Source organism: Pygocentrus nattereri, chromosome 18, assembly GCF_015220715.1.
Source record: "Pygocentrus nattereri isolate fPygNat1 chromosome 18, fPygNat1.pri, whole genome shotgun sequence".
NCBI classification, from domain to species: Eukaryota; Metazoa; Chordata; class Actinopteri; order Characiformes; family Serrasalmidae; genus Pygocentrus; species Pygocentrus nattereri.
The window spans coordinates 32,124,961-32,148,074 of NC_051228.1; the positions used below are offsets into that span (position 1 = coordinate 32,124,961).

Consider the following 23,114-nt stretch of genomic DNA (forward strand, 5'->3'; position numbering starts at 1 on the left):
GTCCTATAGGGCACTCAAGAACAGACAGGAACACAGAATCGAGTTTAAAAGATGTAGTATGCCTCACTGTCCCAGGTGGTCTTGCTTACATAACACTCTCATGGGGATGTCATGCTAGACAAAATATCTACAGATTCGCAGAGTCAAGTTTCTGAGTATGACATAAATCCTAAAATGGTTTGCTCTTTATTTTACAGTAAAATGCATTTAATGCAAGAAAAATGTGCTGTGTGAGTAGATTTTCAAACTAAATAAAGCACTAGAAGCCATTCAAAGCTGACAATATTTTTTGCACTTGTCTTGATTCCATTGAAATCCAATCATATTATATTTACTTGTTTGGTCAGAAAAACATTACAAAGACATTATATATTAACTTATCCTTTGGGAAAACAGATTATAAAAATGAGATTCACAAAACATAGATCTGAGCGACCTCATGAAATCTTATAAAACAAGTCTCTATTTTCAAATCTCAAAACTTAAGAAAACGTGTCACAGAAGCACAATTATTATATATGAAAAATACACTGAGTCTGATGCTATGCATTAATTATAATGGAGATGATGATGTTTAACAAAAATAAAATAAAGACGAGATTAAATGGAGACAATCAGCATCTTTCTACCTGAAAGTTTTCACATGGTCTGCGACTCCACAGAGCTGCAGGCTGTGTGTCAGGGCCTGCTGGTAGGTCAGCGCCTGGGTGGACGAACCCCAGTTCACATCTGCAAACAGAGCATATTTAATTTAAAACACTTTAGTAACCAAGACACCTGTGCCCTAATAACCCATATTAACATTTACTTGGCAGTGTGTATACAAGTTCATTTATATAAATGACCTTTACACTGACTAAGACCACACGCGCACACACACACACACACACACACACACACACACACACGCATGGAATCCACACGTGTGTACACACACGCTGCATGGGTGTTCTCAGCATCTGTGGCCCCAGCATGCCAGTGACCCAGAGGGCTGCAGACCCTCAGACTAGCACAGCACGTGGTCCAGGCTGTCTGCAAACCTCCTGTCCTGCACACATACTCAGCTCCTTTTCCTCCACCATTACTCTGCACAACGGCAGAGCCCAGCTCCACAGAAAGCACAGGCATGACATATTTAACATTAGAGACAGCTTAGACTGTGCCATTACCATAGAAACACCTAGGAGAAACACTATAAATTGCATCACAACTTGCCTTTTAAAGTGGCAGCTGAAAAGTATTCATCTCATCTCTTAAATTTAATGTAGTTTAAGATTTACATCTGTGGCTTGTGCTGTGTCGTGTCTAAAGAGCAGTCAGATAAAATGAGATGAAAGGCCGTCTCAATAATAATACCCCTTTTAACACAATAAATGGCTAATGCAATCTAATGCAATTTTTTTTTTAAATTGTACACACATTAAGTGGATCTAAGGTGGTTGTGGATTTAAGGAAGCAGGAGATTTGAGGTAGCAGAAGATTTAGTGTAGCAATGAATTTAAGGCACCAGTGGATGTGGGTAGGAGATCTGAGGTAGCAGTGGATTTAAGATACCACTGGATTAAACATAACAGTGGATACCCAGCACTTAGGTAGCAGTGAACTTAAGGAAGCAGCAGATTTAAAGTAGCAGTGTATTTAATAGCACAGCAACCACCTAGCAACACCTTAGCAACAATCTAGATGCCATAGCAACTGCTGAACAACATCTAAGCAACACTTTAGCAACCATCAACAGTCTTCCAATATTTTAATGTAACTAGCTGGCATAAATACGTTTTACGAAAAGGACTGGAGTCCAAAAATTTTTAACACCACCAATACCACCTCCACCTAGATAGATAAAGCCCATATGCCTGTCTAGGTACTCCAAAAAAACATCATTACATTTTAAGGCTTGTTGTTTAAGGAAATGTTCTCCATGGAAGCCTTGACTGCAACTCCAACCAGAAATAGGACACAACCACTGCAGTGTGTGCAAGTGTGTGTGAGAAAGTAAAGTGGTTCTGCACTGAGATGCAAATCCTCACTCTTTCATAACACAAGGCCATATCCATCAGCAGAAAAAAAAAAGAGCTAGAAGCATCAATAACAAGACACAAATCCTGTGTTTGTGTCAGTGGTGATGCTTATCAAAATGGACATTAAAGTCAGAAAAGACAATAGCTTGGCACCTTGTGCTTGTCCCATCTTCATTATGCATAACTCTCTAAACTGACCCAATTCAGCAGCAGGACAGAACATGAATGAAATGGTGATTAAGGCTGAGAAAATGGATAGGGATATTCATTCCACAGGGATATGCAATAATTGTACTGCTGCCGTTCTGAAACGCACCGAGGATGATGCTGCACAGGCCACAGAACTGAACAACATGGAACAAAACACCACACTGTCTATACTGCATAATGACTGATGCAAATTTGCAATATTTAGGATCGTTTCCACCAAATATGTGCAATATAGCTCTTAAATTCAAGTGAAATCAGTGGGTTTTACGGCAGGATAGAGGGTTGAAAAAAGATAAGTCACATACTGCAGATGAGTACTGCAATGGAATTCAGCTAGAACTAATTTTTTTTTATTTCAAGTTCTAGCTTGAAAATTCGAAGGGTTCTAAGGTTTGTGAATCTTTATACCATGTTTTAAAGCATTTAGCTTATACATTTAAGGAATAACAATATCAGTACAAATAAGACAAAAGTGCTTTGGGTAAACAACTGAATATTTATAGTCTGATGTCCCTAGCCACAAAATTCAGGAAGTAATATGAAAAAAGAATGAACAATGCATTTTGGGTCAACAGCTGAATCTTTCATGGTTTTTATTATATTATTAAAACCCTATTATGCAGATTTACTTTGGTGGTTCTTGCACGTGAGGTGTATGAAAATAAACCTATGTTTATTTTATAAATAAACCCATGCTTATTTAAAACCTAAGTAAATAAAAATATCTTTGTTTATGGGGAAACCGATACAGGGAGGACTAAAGGGATGTGCATGAGCTTAAAAAAAAAAAACCTATGCAAATGGACATAGGATGAGTTTTTTTTTTTTTTTTTTAAGTTTTGTGGCTCAAGCTTCAAAACAGTGAATGAAATAAAAGAGAAGCTGGCTCAGGCAACTGGAGAAAAAAAAAAAAAGGTCACGGTCAAATCTTTTGTGACTAATTTGCATTATTTTTGACCAAAATTATTTTTTGGATGATGCAAATGGCTTCCCTCATGTAAACATCCCGAGAATGTCTAAGACTTGTCTCTCTGTGGGTGGTTTTATTCTCACAATAGCAAAACCAGTATTGCAGAAATAATAAACACGCGAACAGCAAATTTCATACTGCCTACAGGTAACACCTTAGACACTGATTACAAAGCAGGGCTGAAGTTAATCTTACCAGGTTTCTTGTAGCTGACATAAATGTAGAGAGACAAGACGATGACGTTGGTAAACAGGGCTGCCCACCAGTTGATAACGAACATGACCACACAACAGAGCACTGCTCCAGCAAGGGACACCCACATGTTGTAGTACTTGAAGCTGGGTCTCCATCCTGCCCAATACATGCAGTCATCAACATTCAGAGACTGAACAATGGATATGGGCCCTAAATTACTAAAACTAATCAAATCTTCTGAATGACCAGGAATCTGCTACAGGATATGTATACTATCATCAAGTAAAAATGTTACTATTAGCCCACCGTTTCCCCAAAAAGCATCTTCTGTACTACTTCTTACAGAATTACAATATGTACTAAAATACATAACTACTACACCTTTTAAACAGTAAGTTTGACTTCTCATAGTCTAGCCTCTGAGAGAAAAGATTCTTACCAAGATGTATACACAGTAAATATTTGACATATTTTGGATATATTGTGGCTCCCTGTATCCTCTTTGCCCAAATGCATCAATATACTATGATAATCGAATGTAGTAGCATCACAGTTTAGCATGGATATAGACTTGGATTAAAATGAGTTAGCGAGTTAGCGGATACATATGAAAGAGGTTACAGTAACTAGAGGGCATCTTCAACAGACAAGTAGTACTAGACTAATGGGATTTTAGTGAGGTCAAGTAATTTAACAGTGGAACTGTTTACATTGTGAAACTATTAAAAGGTACATGACATAAAGGGTACATATCACTGTCCAAAAAAGCAAGCAGTTTGACTGACAGTGCTAGTCTGAGTTCTCAAACAAATGCTGCATCAGGTGGGAAGAAAAAAAAAAAAAAAAAAGTACCCTTTATGTGCATGAAATTGTATGTGTGAACATTATGCACATCAAAATTACACTGAGGATATCTACCTGGTAGTCTTCTAGAGCTTTGGTATTGAAGAGAGAACATACCTCTTTACACAAAGAATAAATGTGTGCTTAAAACATGCATGTGCTTGAAACATACATACTTAATTTTATTATATGATCATACATTGCCCAAGCTAAAATCTAAGCATTTCAAAAACACACGGTGATCATTTCTTAATACTGAAATAAATTAATGACAACACATATGCGAGGTTAACACATTTCATTTTATGAAAGCAGAGTGAATACTCATTGACAGAAATGTCAAATAAATGATGTGCATCAAACTGAGCTCTTCCGCTTAATGATCTACAGACCAATGACATTTTACAAGGGACGTGAGATTAAAAGGTAGCCCATATCTAAAGGCTTTATTTATTAAATCTTTTCAAATGTGATACTCTGGTGAAATCTTTATAAGATCATGTTTTCTCCAGTGATTATATTTTAAACATGTATTAAGTAACATAATTTTACAAAGTGGTTCTGTCCTAAAATCAAAATCACAATCAATTCTTATTGGGCCATTAGTAAAGATGGACAAGCATTACAAAACTAACTGTAGCAAACAACCTGTTTTTGTCAAAATAGGGACATATGATACATACATCATGTATAAAAGGACATTATAGTAAAACCAAGTGTAATAAAAAAAGTAACATTCTGAAACTACATATTAAGAGTAGTTGTACAATAAATAATAGTTTGTCTTCAGAAAGGTCCAATATTAACCATGACTGATTTATGATTTGAAATATGTCTATTCATAAAGTTACTGCATTCTTAGTTTTCAGATGCAGAATACATAATCTAGAAAATCTGCTGGCAACATATGAAGGATAAACTGTAATTCTTACTACACTGGGATAAACTTTAGATACACTTTAAGAGATTAATTAAAAGTAACTTATTTTATTTCTGATGTTACTGCTCATTTTTAGATTTGATGGAGGTTTACTGCATAAAAGTTCATTTTAAGTCAGTGGACAGTAAGAGAATCACTTAAACATCACTTGCGTTGCTCTCCATATTACATAATATCCATGTTACAGTACAACTATATTACCCACATCATATTCAATTCAATTTAACTCATTCATGAATTTAAAGCATTTTCACTGCAAAAAAGTAAGTGAAATAATCTAAAACCTAGTGGAATTATCTAATGTAACAATATGACTTAATATTTATAATCAAAAGTCAGCCTTACCAGGAGAGTTGGCCAAAGAGGCATGAAACACAGAAAAATTTATCAGGGCATAAGAGGCCAAGAAGAAGTTGGAAATGATTGGAGCAATGGTGTTCAATTCCGCTGGAAAAAGAAAACACAGTTTTTAAAAGTTGTACTTAAACATAAGACTGAATTATGTATTTTGTGTTGGTAAATGTCTGCATACCAATAAGGATAAAGGCCAGGGCAATGCCAAAAGTGAGTAAGTAGCCACGCAGGGGTTCATTGTTCTTGCCGTAGCCTCTACCAAAACTGGCAATGCCAGGATAAATGTTGTCTTTACATAAAGCCTAAAAACAGAAGACATAAAAAAAAGATGCAAGACAAAAGTATAAGCACAGCAACCTGTTTAAATTCTTTATTGTATAGCACACTGAAAAAAGTTTTAAGCTTAGTAAGACATAGGGCAACAATCTTTATTTTTCACTATTAATAAACTAATTTATCAATAAAAGAAAGTAACACTCCAAAAGTCTCTCTGTGAAAAGGAACTGCAACTGATTACACACTTTTTTACCTGTAGTAGATCAGGTGTACACATATTTCCCAACATACATAAAAGCCCAAATGGAAATTTTCCATTTGTTTTTATTAGGCATAAACTATATAAGCATATGCAGGTGTTTCAGATTACTAATCTAACTAACTGACACAACTGTGTCTATTTCAAACCACAGGACAGGTGACTTTGACTGTCATGTAGAACTCTATACTGATCCCAGTACAGCAGAGCATTTTGAAACCATGTTCACTTACACCAAGTTTTACTACTGATAGCTTACTGGTGTGATAAGGGTAAAGTCAGACCAATTTATACTAAATAAATATCAGGCCAAACCATATTCTCATAACATTGCTTTATTTCCAAAAATATATCCATGCCAGAAATCATAAAAATAGGTCATAAAAACTGTAGTTAAATAACTGAAGAATATAAAACCTTTCAAAGAATATGAGGTCTAGCAGAAATGAGAGAAAACGCCTACCTGGAACACTTTAGGGGCGCTGACCAATGAGGCCAGGGCTGAAGAGAGTGTTGCGGAGAAAATTCCTGCGGTGATGAGGGGACTGAAACCTGACACCACACTCATAATCTTGAGAGAAAAAGAGAGAAGAAAATGGGCTTAAGTTCAAGTTAACTCTTCATACAGCACATCTCCTGGTACCACTTCCAATTTGTTAATAAACTTACTTGAAAATTGTTGTGGAGCCCATATAAGCAAGAGCTCTTTTCTTCATTAACTGGCCTGCAGGAGGAGAAGTCGTAACCAAATCTACAGGCAGCACCGGTGCAGTTTGTGAGGTCTGCACTCAGAGTGCCATTGTGCTCAACACCAGTGGCATCTCTCACAATACAGGCACCTTGCAAAAGAAGAGAGAAAAACATAGATCAAGTTGAAAATGACAAAGCCTGTACAAGAGAAAACATGAACAGAATTTATGACTAATGAACACTGTTTACCTGCAGAGACAGCAACACCCATGTAGACTAGGCCTGTGATAAGAATAGCCAGAAGTGTTCCCCTTGGGATTGCCATTTGAGGATCCTTAAAAACAAAGAAAGAATGCAAATATATAACCAGTTGTTTGGCTACAATTATCACATTTTTCATCACCAATATTCTGCACAACTTACTGCAAGATCGCCTGAGATGTTGGCACCAGCGAGAATGCCAGTGGCTGCAGGGAAGAAGATCGAGAACATGGAGAAAAATGTCTCTCCTCGGAAGTCTGGACCTAAATTTTCCCACATGATGCCACCTGAAGAAGGGACAGAAGTAAATGTCAAAGGCATTTAAAAACAGAAAATCTCTTAGAAAACTAATATCAACATGTGCACTAAAATCTCTTATTTGTACCATCATAGCCAAAGAACCCATATTTTTCTTTTGACTCGAATGGGATGAATGTGCCAATGAAGTAGTTGAAGATGGCACTGATCAAGATAACCAAGAGGAAGATCTGAGCCTGTAACAATGAAAAAACAATCAAATGTTTCCCACATATACTTTTCTGGTGCATGTATGGTAACCAGGAGAACAAAAACAAATTGCAATCAAGTTTCTCACCTTTGCCTCCCACTCCATGCCTGCCACTGAGATTCCAAGGAGGATAAGAACAGTGATTGTTCCAATGATTCTGACATCGTTGATAGGATCCAACATGACAAGATTTGCAGTCTAAGAAAAAAGAAGACAGCAGATTCTTTAAAAGAGTTACAGTGCACAGTCTTGGAATAGCCAAGGGAATAACTGGAATCGTGTTCCTTACTCCAAGAAGTTCAACGACTGTCTCAGCAAAGCCAACAACGTACATGGCCACTGCCACCGCGTTGGCAAAGGCGAAGATAAGACCAATAGAACCACCGAATTCTGGGCCTAAACTTCGAGATATTAAATAATATGCCCCACCTGAGGACATGGAAAAAAAATGTTAGTATGTGGGAGGGGAACCAAGTACACGTTTTACAACTAACAGATCTTAGGTTTTAGTTTAGCTGGAAGTAAAGTCTGTCCTTTCTCGAGTAACCCATTTTAGCCAACTTTGAAAACCATTTGTGAAATTAAAACATAGTGGCTTGGCACAGACTTGATAAATAGATTTAGACATGCTCTATATAGAGCGTGGTCCAATGGGGGAGACGTGAGAAATTGCTGGAATACCAAAAAAGATTAGCCTCTGTGGAATTAATAGCTATGTGCAACCATGATTGGAGGCATTACTGTAAGCCGTACGCACGGCATGTGACCTCAATCAACTCTGATTGACTGAGGTGTACCTGCAACCATGCTACCATTTTGCTCTGTAGTTTGATAAATACATCCTTTGTTGCTTTTCCACAAAAGGAGTAGGTGTTACCAGGGTGCATGAAGGTAAATCAAAGTTCTTAATGGAGCAACTGTTAAATCTGACTTCTTTAAATTTCCCCATTCTGTCAGCTTTTTTTGTGAGGGTTTGCACAGCTTGAACAAACCCTTCTAGACAGTCAGAGGCAGAAATACCAGTTATGTTTCCATCTCAGTTTGCAACAGACACTGATCCTGCACATACAAGACCTAATGCACATAGCAGAAAATGAATTCCCATGGCAAAATCTCAGAAAACATACATATCCATGCTATGATATCATTTCAGTTTCGTGCTGAAGAAAAACTTCAACAAAACTTTTGTTTTTCTCCTTCCTTAAGGTCCTGAACACGTGGGGAGAGTCCTGTATCAATTACAGACTTAAAACAACAACTGTGTATCTCTTGTCATTTGAGACAAAAGAGCTGGGATTTTGAAACACCCTATTGAATTTTCCCACATGCCATGACAACAGAGCAATGTGCTTTCCTTCTCCTCCAAGCAGATCAAGGTGCAGTTCAGTATGGCCTCTGCAGATAATGTACTTCAGACTGTGAGAAGAAGCAAGATGGAAATAATTATAGCTGACGTGACCTGTGGAATATTCCAGACAAGCTGACTGAAGCACACAATCTGAGCAAATTGTAGGTAATGAACAGATTTACTCTAAAGGGTGTGTGACTCCACAGAGTAGGACGGAGCATAGTCTGTCTTAATAGGATCACAATTTAACAGTGGTCATTGTACTGTGCACAAACATAGAAAATAAACCCACCGAGGATAGGAATGTGTTTCTCTATTAGCAGAAATATGTCACCCAAACATGGACTATGAACAAATTAAGACCGCAAAAGCAAGAGTAGGTTAAAGAAAAGTTTTCATGTAAAGTTTCAAATAAAAATGTTAAGTTTTTAAAAAAACAACACCAGTGTTGATCTCTAAACTCTGAAACACAGATGTGTTTTGTTTGTCTGAGAGATGAATAGGCAACTGTGTAGTCAGGTGCATTAGAGGACTTCATGCCCTTCTGCTGACCTCAACATTAGCTCAGTGTTGACTAGCCTCATCCATGACCTGACATGCTCTCACATTTCACCATGCATGGTTTAGGCAGTGAATTCCCATCCCTTATTGAAGTCACTTCCCTCACTTCATATGTTTCCTTTTCAAAATATCCTCATCACGTCACGGAAGGGGGGGGGGTGACTCTGTCAAAGAGATGGTGTAATTTTTGTAAAGTTTTATTGCCTGGGCTGTAAAGTGATCTCATCGGGATGCCAATGTAAGAGACATAAGCTACAAGGAGAGTATCATAATGACCTTAGTAGACAGCTCCTGTAACTCATGCAATATCCTGACCAATCTAGGTGATTAAAATAAAATATGAAGGTGATGACATATTGGTGTAGGAGTGGAGGTTTTGTAGGGGGTACAGCAATTAAACATAATTAAAATAACAAAAGTGAAAAAAAAAAAAAAAAATCAATACAGCAGAAGTTCCATCTACAGGCCACAATTTTGGTCACACTTTTGTTTTATCTTTTTTTTTTTAAACACACATTAATAGTTTTAGCTTCGACCACCAGGGCCCTCTTTTGACCTACAACTACATATAAATTGCCTGATAACACCCACCACAGTCTACATTACAATCAGTGAATTGTGGATACTCATATTGCTTAGAAAGTAATGCATGGGCACGACAACTACAATGTAATGCCAAAAGAGAGCTGAACAGCCAGCCCATCATTCAAACGCACAGAACAGCAGAGAGTGTCTTACTGACATGAAAGATCCTAAAGGTGCCAAGTTGTGCCAGACTAAATGAAATTTCACAGTGACCCCAAAAACACCATGTTCATGTCTTGACAGTCAAGCTTCATTTCTGTGCCTCATGATGACAGGCCATCACAGTGTTGTGGTGTCACATAAAATGTGTTTCTGCATTGGGAGCTTACACACCTCCTCGTACAAAACCGTTGGTGGCTATCGCAGAGGTTGAGCAGCCAGTGATTGTGGTCACAACAGTTGCCATGGCAACGATAACGCAGGAATACACTGTTGAAATAAAAAAAAAATAATCCATGTGAATAAGAAAACAAAATGTGTGAAATGTTACAATCATAGTCTCATTTATAAAACGCACTTCAAACGAGCCAAGCAATAAAAGAAGCCGATAATTTATTCTTATGAGTTACTGAGTAAATCATAAACATTTCATGTTCAAACAGACCATGCCAAGTATCAGCTAAATCTTATGAAATACTGTAACTTACGTTTTACACTTTAACATTCCCTTCTAATAAGATCTTTTTAGCACATAATTAGCTGTTTGCAGCTTGTCCAAGATATGCAGCACTTCTGTATCTTCCAAGAACTCACACCACCTGAGCTCCTTTCAATTTTTGTAATGGTACTGGAAAATGAGCTTGTGCTTCACAGTTAACTGCAGGCAGCACCTTGCAGTAACATTTAGCACCTGGATGGTGAATGGTGGTGGGGTGATGGAAGGCTGTGTAGGTTGTGTGAATTAAGGCCCTAATTCACATGAACCGACAAAAGTACTCAGAGTCAAACCTACCAACTCCAGCCTGGCCAACGATCCATGTCATGCGGATGAAGAGCATCACACCCCAAATGTTCAACATGCAGCGGACCTGCACAGAGGAAGGTTAGCAGTTAGGCTTTATGCAGGCTGGATGAAAATGTTTCTACCCAAAGCTGTTTTTTCCCCTCAAACCTGGCCTTGGACCAAAGTTTTCATGCACTGGAAATCCAAGGATAAAGGCAGGACTCAAACTATGTGTACTCTACGCTCAAACTTCTGTGTGAACTGCTACATGACCTTTAACTGATACAAAGATTCTACACTCAGACTAAATTCCTGCTGTGGTTTGAAAAACACTTTGGGTAATGTTGAAATGAAATGCAGGATATAACTATTAAATGTGATGTCAACATGTCAATGTATTCAAGCACGACAGTTTCAAAAGGAAATGACACTAGTGCTTGTGACATGACAGAACCTTTATTGTGCGTCTTGAATTTTCCTTTGCCTAGAACAGGTATCTGGTTTATGTTTATCCACATGTGAGTAGGTGGAAATAATGACAATGTTAAGAACAAGAGGAAGTATGGCCTGCACATGTCAAAATAGAGAAAGAGTGACAAGAACCAGAGAACTCTGACTGCTCCAGCTCTTAAGACACAATGCAAACCATCCATCACTTAATGAGAAGATTTAGCTGAAAGCATAGTCTGCTCTCTTTCACAAAGATGAAGTTCATGAATATGTTCATTTCAGAAAGTAGCAGTATGTCAAAAATAATAGTACCACAAAATTTTTAACATCAGCTCACTACTATGAGAGATCTATGGGCAGAACAGAATAACTGCGACTAATGGGCAGGTGTAATTCCAGCCAGGACCAATAATCCTGAATAAAGAGCGACTCAAACTCATTCATATCTTTCGCCTTGTTTGGATTGGATGACATACTTCTGCTGTCTGTGGTTCAGCTAATTGAGACCGTAGAGAGAGAGAGAGAGAGAGAGAGAGAGAGAGAGAGAGAGAGAGAGAGAGAGAGAGAGAGAGAGAGAGAGAGAGAGAGAGAGAGAGAGAGAGAGAGAGAGAGAGAGAGAGAGAGAGAGAGAGAGGACACCATCACCTTTTTCTCACCTTCACTGACTCCAACCCGCAGAGCAACGATACTTTTATGAAGTGTGTGAAACAACAATGGTACTACTGCTAGACATTAGACGTCATCCGACCAAAAATAAAAAGGTATTCTTACATCAAAACATCTTTTTAAACTTCCAGGTTTTTATTCTTTGGAGGTACAGACACTTACCAACACTCCTTTGACCCATCCAAACTTTACGACTCCTTTCGACTCTGCTGCTTCTTTGGCTGCAGCCTCCTCAGCAGGGGTCAGTTCCTCACCATTGGCAAATCCATCCTCAAACGGCTCCTATAAAAAGACATATCACTATTAACTGTATAAAATGCAAATAACTGATTACGACACAGGTGTCAAAAGTAACAGAGCCAAAGGCAAATATGCTGCCATATTCAGTATTTTTGCCTCTTAATACACAAACACATGGGAGATTAATCCAAAATAACAGTTATAAATGAAAATAGAATTTAAATCATATCAAAAATTCAACCAATGCTTTGGTTAAAAGAGATTAACTTAATTTTATTTCCAAAAAAAAAAAAAAATTAAAAAAAAATAAAAATCACATATCACATCACATCTGAACAGATGGGTTTATCAAACAAGCTGAGGAACATGCTCGAAGTGTACACTAGAGCGCAATAGGTTTTTGAATTACACACAAGAGTACAGCTAAAACAGGGGTGTTTCGGACCATTTTTTGAGAGGACGCCAACAACTATATATTTTGCAGCAGCGGGCCACCCTCCAAAGCAAATATCTGGAAGATATAAGACAGGCACCTCTTTTGTTGTCCAAGAGAAAGTGTGTTACACAGCAGAGTTTAATAGCCTATTCAGTGAGTACAAGTTATGCATTAAAAAAAAAAAAAAAAAAAAAAAAAAAAAAAAAAAAAAAACTTACAATTTTGAACTAAATCGCTTATTTATTCACACACTTTTTTTTATATATATATTAAAAAAAAATATATATATATATAATAATAATAATAATAATAATAATAATAATAATAATTATATATATATATATATATATATATATATATATATATATATATATATATATATATATATATATATATATATATATATAAAATAAATTACTTAGGCTTGCCCAAGATTGGTAGTAATGAATAAACATAACTGCAAACTTTCAGTTGCTTATCATTATATATTCCAGTAATTTTGTCAACTTCTTAGCTTTTGCTCATATACTCATGACTATATAGTTTACAGCCCCTTGGTTTAAACAAAACATTTGTGCAGTACTTATGAAACATGTGTGTAGTACAGTTTGGGACATTTACTTTACATGTACATACTTATGCCTGGAGTCACATTCCACAGTCCATACAAGGAACACTTAAATTGCAGTGCATTAATACAGAATTCAGCTTGTGTGTGCACTGATCATTGTGAACAGGGCTTCAAGCATGGTTCAGCAAATCAGATTTCATGACCAGAACTATCTGTTTACGGGCGATGTTTTGATGGGTCACATCCTAGATTTTAAGCACGCCATAATAACAATAAATAACAACAATTATTCACTAACCAATAGTGATCAATATCAATATCAGCAAGGGCCCCCATTTTTGTACAAAATGCCCTGAATCTCAGTTAGTAAGAGCAATAATTGAGAACAAAGTACAATTTTTTTTACCACGTCACAAAAAAAAACAAAAAAAAACAAAAAAAAACTTGAAGGTGATAAGATGTCAATTAACTGACCAAAAACGTAATGAGCTTCTGCTCACAAACACTCATGACGTCCTCATTTTCCAGATAGTTGATAACAGCAAAATTATCTGGACAATGGGTCACATTAGTATCAGAAGACAGAACCATATTTAAAAGGCCTGCTTTTAAGCCTAGTTTAAGATTAAAAGGGCTTTTAGTGGAGAATTCCCACTGACAGTGGAATTTAGGTTACAGCAAGACCACGCTCGGAAAAAACGCCCCCTAGTTTGACAGCAGCGCTTTCATCATTTCTCAAAGTGTAACAATGTCTAAATTCTTCTAATGCTGTCAGAACTTCCTCTCGCTCTTTTCCCCTAAATGCTCAGAGTCACTCAAATATAGACACAGGCAGGGTTATCCGCTCTTGTATCTGTGGAAGGTCAAACACAGGAAGACTCCCTTCTGTGTTGGGACAATGCTGTGACGTAGGCAATGGAATCTCAAGTCTCTCCGGACCACCACCATGGGTATGAAAGCATAGATGGCCCAGGAACCACCCTAAAGCTGCCTCTCCTAGCAACAACACCAAAGGGAAGCCTCCTTTACAACCAACCGCTACAAAATTGTCTTTGTCCCTCAGTCTTATAAAAACACTGGGCAAAAGAATAAAACAGTGTGTCCTGTACTCACCAAGGTCGTTTGCGTGATATGCACTGAGGTACAAGCCCCACCCTAGAACACGCAGGCCTACATCTTTTCACTGATTAAACGTGAGCCATGTAGAAAAAGTGGATAACTGTTCAATGCAAATGTGCAACAATGAGCTTGAGGGCATATTGACATTTTTGCTGAGGTTCAATGCCAGCGTGCAGTGGGCACACGTGGTGAGATAGAGCTGCAGCTCTGTTCCAGAGAGTTTCAGATAAAAGTCTCTCCAAAATTACACCATCTTAAAAAGTCTTTTCCTTCCACGTTCATTTGCTAACGATTGGCATACCAACTACAAGTGATTTTTGTTATGGTACCTAGACCACTATTACACAGTGACAATTCCAGTCATGTCCTGGGCATGTAAATGACCTTGGGATGCATTGATTGGCCCCAGAAATCTGGGCTGTGTTGCATTACAAGCAAAACATACTAGAGCAGAATTGTAACAGCATATTTGGAGACTACAAGGTATGCACTAAAAATAAAGAATGGATTATGCATAATTTTTGTTTATTAATACTTCATCTGCCTAAGACATTGAACAACTTTCAGCAACATTCTCAAAGCAATATTTGTCATCATAATCAAGTCAGGTGGAAAGAACATTTAGCAACCATACCATCTTATGACGATGCTTGCTTACAGACTTAAGCCTGGGGTGGAAAGGAAATGATTAAATTAATATTTCAGTGGCAAGTGCTGAGAGCCAAATTCCAAAGCAAAATGGGAACCTACAGCAGATTAGCTAATCCTCTGCAGTAAAGTTCACTGCAACAGAGTTTAACTGACTTCACAGCAGGACATCAGTTATTAACATTTATTTTCTCACACTGATCTTACTCCAAGTTATGTTCAATTCAATTGACCTCATCTAGCCAACCAAAGATCAATTCATGTTTTATTTTTTCCCCTTTAATCCAATTGGCTCAGGCTATTACTTTTTTTTATGACCTAAAAACTGGACTATTATTCTTCCATCATCTATTGCAATCATGTGTATACGTATGCCACTAGTTAGCAAGACTAAACAATGCCAGATGTGGACTGGGATAAACCCAACAGCTAAAAAAAACTTTGTTAAATCATGAGCCGGCATACATTTTTGTATAAATCAAGGGTGTCAAACACACAGCCCGTAGCCAAGACTGGCCTGTTTATGCTTCTTATCCAGATTAATTTAACAACCATGATCTAAAAATCATCCTGTTGACTGAAAATGACCACTTGCAAATTAATGAAAGGACTGCTTGTCCCAAGATGTAAATGAAAAAGACTGGGAACATTAGAACAAACCTGGAGAGAAATGCCATTATCATCAAATGTGGAAAAGACTTCCTGAGAAAGTTTTTCCAAAAGTTTTGGGTTTAGTTTATAATTAGTTTGTAAAAGATGACAGTCACAGCTCAGTGTGAAAACTATTAACACGCATTTCTAAGGCAAGATCAACTTAATCTAGTTTACCATATTTGTAAACATCCTTTTAATGGGTCATAAACTTCAATAACCGTGTGGGTAAATGTTCAGTTAGCTTTTCTCAGCTTGGCTGTTGACATTGCTTATAGCTTAATCATTTAGTTATATTAAACAGGACTCCTCAGCACTTATAGTTGCAATTAAAAGAAGATGAAAATGCACTTCTGTGCATAGAATTTTTTGAGATTTGCTAACAGTTGGTGTAAAAGACAACACATCCTCAGCACATAATGGTGCACTGACTAACTTTAGTCTGAGCATCTAATCTTTTTTTTAGATTAGTTTTGTTGATATATTTTTTTTCAGATATTTCTTCATTTTTCTTTCAATTACTATTAAAAAAACATTTATGAGGAGGTATTTAGTGTTGAGTGGGCTGAAAGTGCATCCAGCCCACTTGACATTAAACTGAGTGCAATGTGGCCTAAAACGTTATCCAACATGATTTTGATACCCTGGTATAAACACTTTATTCACATCTCTATTTTAAAATCTCAAATTACAAATGGACTGCAGATTGGACTTTTGTGCAGTCTCTCTTCGCTAGAGATCCTCAGTTAAAAGCAGATATTCCTGCTCACTGGACACAAAACTGGAGAGACCACAAGCAATATCAAGGGAATATAGCAATCTACATCTGTTTTCAGTGCAGATATGTAAATGGAACAATGGGGGAAAACTCCATAGATGTCAGCAGAGAACTGACATTCTTAGTTTACTGTTTAAAAAAAAAAATAAATAAATAAAAACTCAATCTGCATTATGAGATGCTCTATTAAACTGAAGAGTGGACTGGTAAGAGATCTGTCTAATATTAGGGTGTGGTATGGAGATAAAAGCCATATGAATTATAAAACAGCATGGCACCTTTGGCATGTACTCCACCATGTGATGTGGGCACTAGGGTACAGCATCACCTGAGCCATCTGTTAACATGAGCTGTGTGTCTGCGTTCACAATGCCATCAACAGCACCGCCAGGGTCCGGCTACTGCAGGGACACTAAGCTATTGAGAGGGAGGGTAGCAGGAAATGAAAAAGAGCTGCTTTGTTCTGCCTTTGGAGCTTGTCAACACCCTACCATGGGGCCACAGAGGCCCAGTTAGGGACCAGGTGAGACAGGAAAGTACTAGCAGGAGAACAGGCGTGCGACTAGGTTTATATTGCCAAAAGCACAAGCCTTGAATTGAGGGTGAAACAGATTCCTGAAGCTGCACTGCTTCATATGCAGGCTACAGGGACCAAAGAGTCCAGGCCTTCATAGAGAAAGTGCCTTTGGGGAACGTGTTTCAAATTGTAAATAGTACACATATACTGACTCTAATTTCTATCACTAGATGCATTTGTTGTAAGAATAAAGTAAAAAATAAGTTTCAAAAGGAGACAACAAAAACTGGTCAAGGACAATCAAAAAAGGAGGAAAAGGTTTTTGTTCACCACCATTAGGTCAGAGCAGAAACAATATGTGATCCCTCGGCATGGGGCAAAGCCCAACGATTCAGGATATGACTCATGCTCCTCCCCGTCCAACTTACTTTCTTCTATTTGTGAGTCAGAGGTCCTCAGGAAACCCAAGATGATGAGTTCTCCACCAGCCAGGCGGCTTCAACATCATCCTCTGGCAGAATTGGACACTCACTGACAATGAGGCTCTGCTGAGAAGAGACACCTCTATATCCACATGGAGTATGAAATTGAGCACCCCACTCAGGGTAGGGCTAGAGATGCTGAAGTGAACATCACCACAACGGCCTTGCAAGACAAGAGGAGCTTAATGGATATTTGAGTACATCATAACGACAGCTGCCACGGCCAGGCATCACAGCAATATCACCAAGGGTTAACAGGAATCAAGACACGCACTACCAAGACTTTTACACACTACAAGGAACAAGTCTAGTCTACACATAGCAGGAGGCCCAAAATAGATATGGTCCACACATAATGTGGAAGCATCATGACTGGCAGAGTCTGAGGAGATCACAGTAATCTGTGTTTCTGGCAGAAGCATCTTGAACAGCTGTGAAAGGGACAGTGATGAAAAAAGGCATGCTCTTTATGCCCTGTCATGCCTATTTAGCTCTTATGTAATGAATCAGTTGAGCTCCTCTGTGCTTGCCTAGTTTTAAAGGGTTTAAAATAGTCAATAAAATCTTAAAAATAAATTAAATACAGTAATAATAGGAACAACAATCATGACAATGTCATTCACTACATTTAATTTGTTTAAGATGCGCTTAACCAAAGTAACCTGCAATTTAGTGTTACAGATGTAGGATTCAGCTTTAAGAGTCTCACTCATGAACTCTTATTTGTATATCGTGGTGTGTCTGCCTAGGCAGGGAATCAAAACCCCAGCTATTATGTAGAGGGCAGAGATGTTGCCCACTACACTAAACCAACCATTTCACCCCTTTAAGTATATTATTTACAGATGTAATGCATCTTACATATCACAATGACAGAGCGGGGGAAATTATCACAGAGTAAAAAGGCATCACATCTCGTTCTCTTAAGGTAAAGGCCTTCACAAGATAAACAATTTAAAAAAATGTTCTCAAGACAACAACTGCAGTACGGTGCACGGTCTCATGCTCAGACCAAGATGAACAACCTCTTTGAACCACATAATCAACTGAGTACAACAACAACAACAACAACAACAACAACTGGGCATTCTTAAATATGGCAGGTGCTCTCACTCTACACAAGTCCTTAAAACATACACACACCACAATCCATTTCTCCAACCACAATGTAACGTTTGTGAATGAGTATGAAAACGGAACCAGGGTCAAGCAACTTAAGACACTATACATACTCCATATTACACTACTTTGAAAATGCAATTCTGCACAAAATCACTGGTGCATTTCTTGACTACAAGCACTGCTGACAAGAGCAAAGTGAAACGAGAAAAGGAACTTTAATACTTTGTGTGATTGCTGACTGTAATAAGGGCTGATGTTACCATTTTAGAGATGGAAGGTTTGTTATGACGATGCTAAAATGTTTTCTTTCCATCAATCAAAAATCTTTCCAATCACAGTTGCTCAAAGGAGACTTGACCTTAACATCAGAGAGGCTATTAAGGAGCAGACTGAAAAAAATTTGAGATGAACCAGAGGGCAAAATGCCAAGTTATATATCAGCTGAAATGTTCATGACTGTAAGTAACATGAGTCATGTAGCAACTCACTTAGTAAAAAGGGCCAAGAGCAGTTTCACCAATTAGTTCAGTTGGGGAATATAGATATAAGAGCTATTTCAGTGAATTCAGAAGCATTTTCACTAGACGTTAGTTTAACAGCAATGGTAAATATCACTAAACATTGTTATTTCAAAGATTAATAACCCAGAGTCAAAAAAAAAAAATGCAAACACAGAATTCCTTATCTTAGATCTACGAGGGATTATGTAGTGCTACCCTCACGCAAACACTTGCATAATGCTGCCCTACATTCGCTCAAGCCTGAATGTTTTCTTCTGTTTTCATGTCAGCTTGGTGTATAAATCTGCTGCTGTTTCTGCATTTTCAAACACAAAAAACAAAAAGGGAAATATATGGCGATACCCAAGCCCATTTATCACAAGCCAGTGTTGGGGTTTACGTGCTTTCTTTATAAAGAAGAGAGACAAACAAAAATATCAAAAGCAGGTGTAAAAAATAAATAAATAAATAAATACTCAAGGCCCATCAAAGCAATGGCACAAAGCTATTCTTGCTATTGCAGTGAAAACTTATTACTGAACTGCTAGTAATTGGTTATAGTTCAGACTTCCTGCCTCTGATGCAACTTGCTGAGAGAATTAATGAAATCTGGAGACATGTGCTCCCCAATCTTGTGATCAGGAACCCATCATGCAGTCACCTATCACAGTTTATTAGTTCCTACTGACCTGGTGACTGTCCTGGCATAAACAAGGCTCAATAGAAGGCATTCAGAAAACAGAGTGAGTGTAGGGATAACAGAAAATTGAGGCATCCATATACAGGTAACCTTGAAGTCGTAGCAGTTTGTGTGTAGGCTTACAACAATGTAAAATGTTTTTTCAAGATAAATCAGAACAAAATGTTTTATTTTTCATTATGATTTGCACTCTTACCAAATTGTTTCTAGAATAGTCTTCAGCACTGGTTATGCTTCACAAGTGAACTACTGTACCTATGTTAATTTGTTATGCTGCGCTCTACACCAATGATGTTCGCAGCACAGAAGATGTAGAAGGGTGGTCCTTCTACATAATATTTTTTGCAAAGTTAATGGATGGAATAGCAAAAATGAGATTTGTTTTAAAAAAATTCTAGCCAGGACAACAGAGGTGGGAAAGGTTTGCAGTACTTTTACTCAGTACTTGAACAGGGAGGGAAAACCTGATGAGAAATTGTTCGTAGACAGAGCTGTCTGTAGGGGCTGCGTTTTACATAGCATGTTAATTGGACTGAGCGTTTTCATACAGTATTTTCATACATTACTATTATTATTATTATTATTATTATTATTAAGTTGTAATTCTATCCACTACTGTTATGCAAAGAAACCTCAGAAGGTGTAGGCCACCATATGCAATATTTGGATGTTTTTTTCAAAATTAGAGTATTTGCTATTCGGGATTCTTTGCGCAAAAGCTTTTGCTGTTCCTCAGGTTCCTTGCTATTTAAACCTAAAACTATTCCAGATCAGACAAGTACGGTAGATGTGGAAGAAAAAAAAAATTGTTCAAAACCTTTTATATTTCTGAACCATGCTTGAAAGAGTATTTCTTAAAATACATTTGATGTGCATTTGTACTGCAATTTTTGCCCCCTCTACAACTTAGTTAAGTAATCTAAAGGAACAGTTATTTAAAAACATCATTGGCATCAATTAGACATTTGGGACCAAACAGGGGCTGCTCACTTTTTAAAAATTTTTTTTTATTGATTTTGTAAGACTTGCTGTTACTATGGAAAAAAATCTATATCTTTACACAAAAACTTGAATTAATGCTTGCCTATTAGTTACATATTACGATAGCAAGAGTTAAGCTAAATGCACTGAATTGCATAAAAAAAGTTGTTAGAAATGTAAATTAAATTGAAAATGATACATTTGAGAAATGGTTCAGCAAAAAACTGACAAATCTGACAAAAACCTTTATTGAGAAATGTGATGTCACTCATACTTTGTGATATCAGATCCTTATTACTTGACATAAGGTCTCTTATATAAGCAAAGACCCCACCTAGCGTCTGTTCCCTAAACGATTCTGAACTACATCATGGAATAAAACACCACATCCCATCCACTTTCCAATTTGGCCCCTCTGTAGAGACAGCTTTGTTGCCACGCAGGGTTGAGTTTTATATCTGACCCTAATGGGGAGGCAGTCAGCCCCATTTCTAAACAGGAAATGAGCACTTCTCATATGCTCAACAGCCACCAGTAGAAGAAGCCAGTCAGGGCCCTGATAAACAGCCAACTATTAAGTTCACCTTGAGAAGAGGTAGAGGTGGAGATCTCTCCTCCACTCAAAGACGCTTTTGTTTAGAAAATGCAATTAGTATTCTGCATTTCACAAGCGTTCAGTGCCTTCAAAAGTGCACTTTGTTCACAAAAACCTGATACAAGCACAAGCCCAGGTTTTGGAGGTCAGATGCCTTCGTCAGTAGACCTCAATCACAACGTTTCATCAGATTACATTAATGAAACCCTTTTATTAAGGGTTCATATCTTGCTACCCTTGAACTGAACTGTACACATTCTAGCAAGTACCATGGAGCAGTTAACTATGTCACATGCTTTACAGCAAGTTTCCATGGAGTTCCATCCATGGAGAACATGGCTGCAGCTTGCCCAGGGGAATGAGCTTACTTCCTGTGCATGTTTATTAACAGACAACACACCACAGCCCACAAACACAAAAAAAACACTCAAATAGGGCTTCACACATCTGTTACAAACCTGTTAGTATAATATCAAATAAAGAAACCCCCTGCAGACAGGACAATTATGGTCAGGCCTGTCTGATCCAGATAAAACCCACTGAAGAGCAGAAGGCAATAGTCTTTTTTATTAGGATCCATTTCTACACAATTCTGTTACAAATTCCCAATAATTCAAAGTCTGTCCCCTATAGCACAACAATTCATTCCATCTATTTAGGAGAATTAAGCCAGGAGATGCTTCCATGTAGTTTGCTTCTTGAAGCATCATACTTGCAGGGTCACCAAGGCATTGATACAACTGACCACTTGTAAAATTTTGACAAATCAGGTCTCTCTTCATTATTGTTGCTGCGTACATGAAACCACTAGCTTAGGCTACCGGGCAGCATTCATAACATTCACGCTAAAAGACTAAAACGTTTAGCAGTGCAATGGAAAATTCAGAAGCACACAGGAGTAATGGAAGCTACCGCTTCTGATGAGCTTATACCAAACCTAATACTGGACTCATCATCTTTAACATTAAAGTCTTTTAGAAAACTACTGAAACGATACAAATAATGGCACATGTATGGGCTCACTGATATTTAAAAAGGTAGAAGACAGCACATGCGTAATGCACAATATTATTATCAATGCATTATGATCATCCTCCTCATCATCATCCTCATCATCATCCTCCTCATCATCATCATCCTCCTCATCATCATCATCCTCATCATCATCATCCTCCTCATCATCATTATTATTTGGATGTAGCACTAAGTCTGTTTTCACTAGTAGGGTAGTCTGCTCATCTTTTGTCTTGGTTTTTAAAAAAAAAAAAGGCTAGTTAGCTAACGAATCTCAACATTGTCCAGAAAGATTATTTATTATATATCACATTAAATTGATTTTTACCATATACAGTAACCCAAATAAAGCTGAACTTAACTCAGAGCTACCATAAGGCTGCCAATTAATATTAGAGATTGAACTGTGCATGCTGTCTTCTACACAGTTTAATATAAAACTATGCAGAGTTAGCATCATCTGAACATGCAAATGAACCTCAAGCCAGACGAATGGGAAAAGAAAAAAAAAGTGATGAATTGTAAGTAGCTGGAACCACAAATCCACAGAAGGATGGGAATAAATGACTCCCACATATAGGAACACAGAACACACACAAAACATTGAAACCACCACCTAACCTCTGAGGCCTCACCCAAAGCCACTAGTACAATCCAGCACTACTGAATCAAGACAGAGC

At 37.6% G+C, this 23,114-nt stretch overlaps 1 protein-coding gene across 3 annotated transcripts in view; it reads right to left on the reverse strand.

Moving 5' to 3' along the window:
- Positions 1-23,114, reverse strand: part of slc12a2 (solute carrier family 12 member 2) — a 54,745-nt gene that overhangs the window by 21,238 nt on the left and 10,393 nt on the right. For 2 of the 3 annotated variants that reach the window (XM_017691319.2, XM_017691318.2), the window contains exons 2-15: positions 12,243-12,362; positions 10,974-11,049; positions 10,355-10,450; positions 7,817-7,956; positions 7,615-7,725; positions 7,405-7,513; positions 7,182-7,306; positions 7,008-7,092; positions 6,738-6,907; positions 6,532-6,639; positions 5,712-5,835; positions 5,525-5,626; positions 3,397-3,552; positions 630-729 (exon numbers count right to left, since the gene is read on the reverse strand). In XM_017691319.2, coding sequence (XP_017546808.2) covers positions 630-729; positions 3,397-3,552; positions 5,525-5,626; positions 5,712-5,835; positions 6,532-6,639; positions 6,738-6,907; positions 7,008-7,092; positions 7,182-7,306; positions 7,405-7,513; positions 7,615-7,725; positions 7,817-7,956; positions 10,355-10,450; positions 10,974-11,049; positions 12,243-12,362 — 1,622 coding nt within the window. The remainder of the gene's footprint in view (positions 1-629; positions 730-3,396; positions 3,553-5,524; positions 5,627-5,711; positions 5,836-6,531; positions 6,640-6,737; positions 6,908-7,007; positions 7,093-7,181; positions 7,307-7,404; positions 7,514-7,614; positions 7,726-7,816; positions 7,957-10,354; positions 10,451-10,973; positions 11,050-12,242; positions 12,363-23,114) is intronic. The other variant, XM_037547267.1, reaches the window with a different exon arrangement.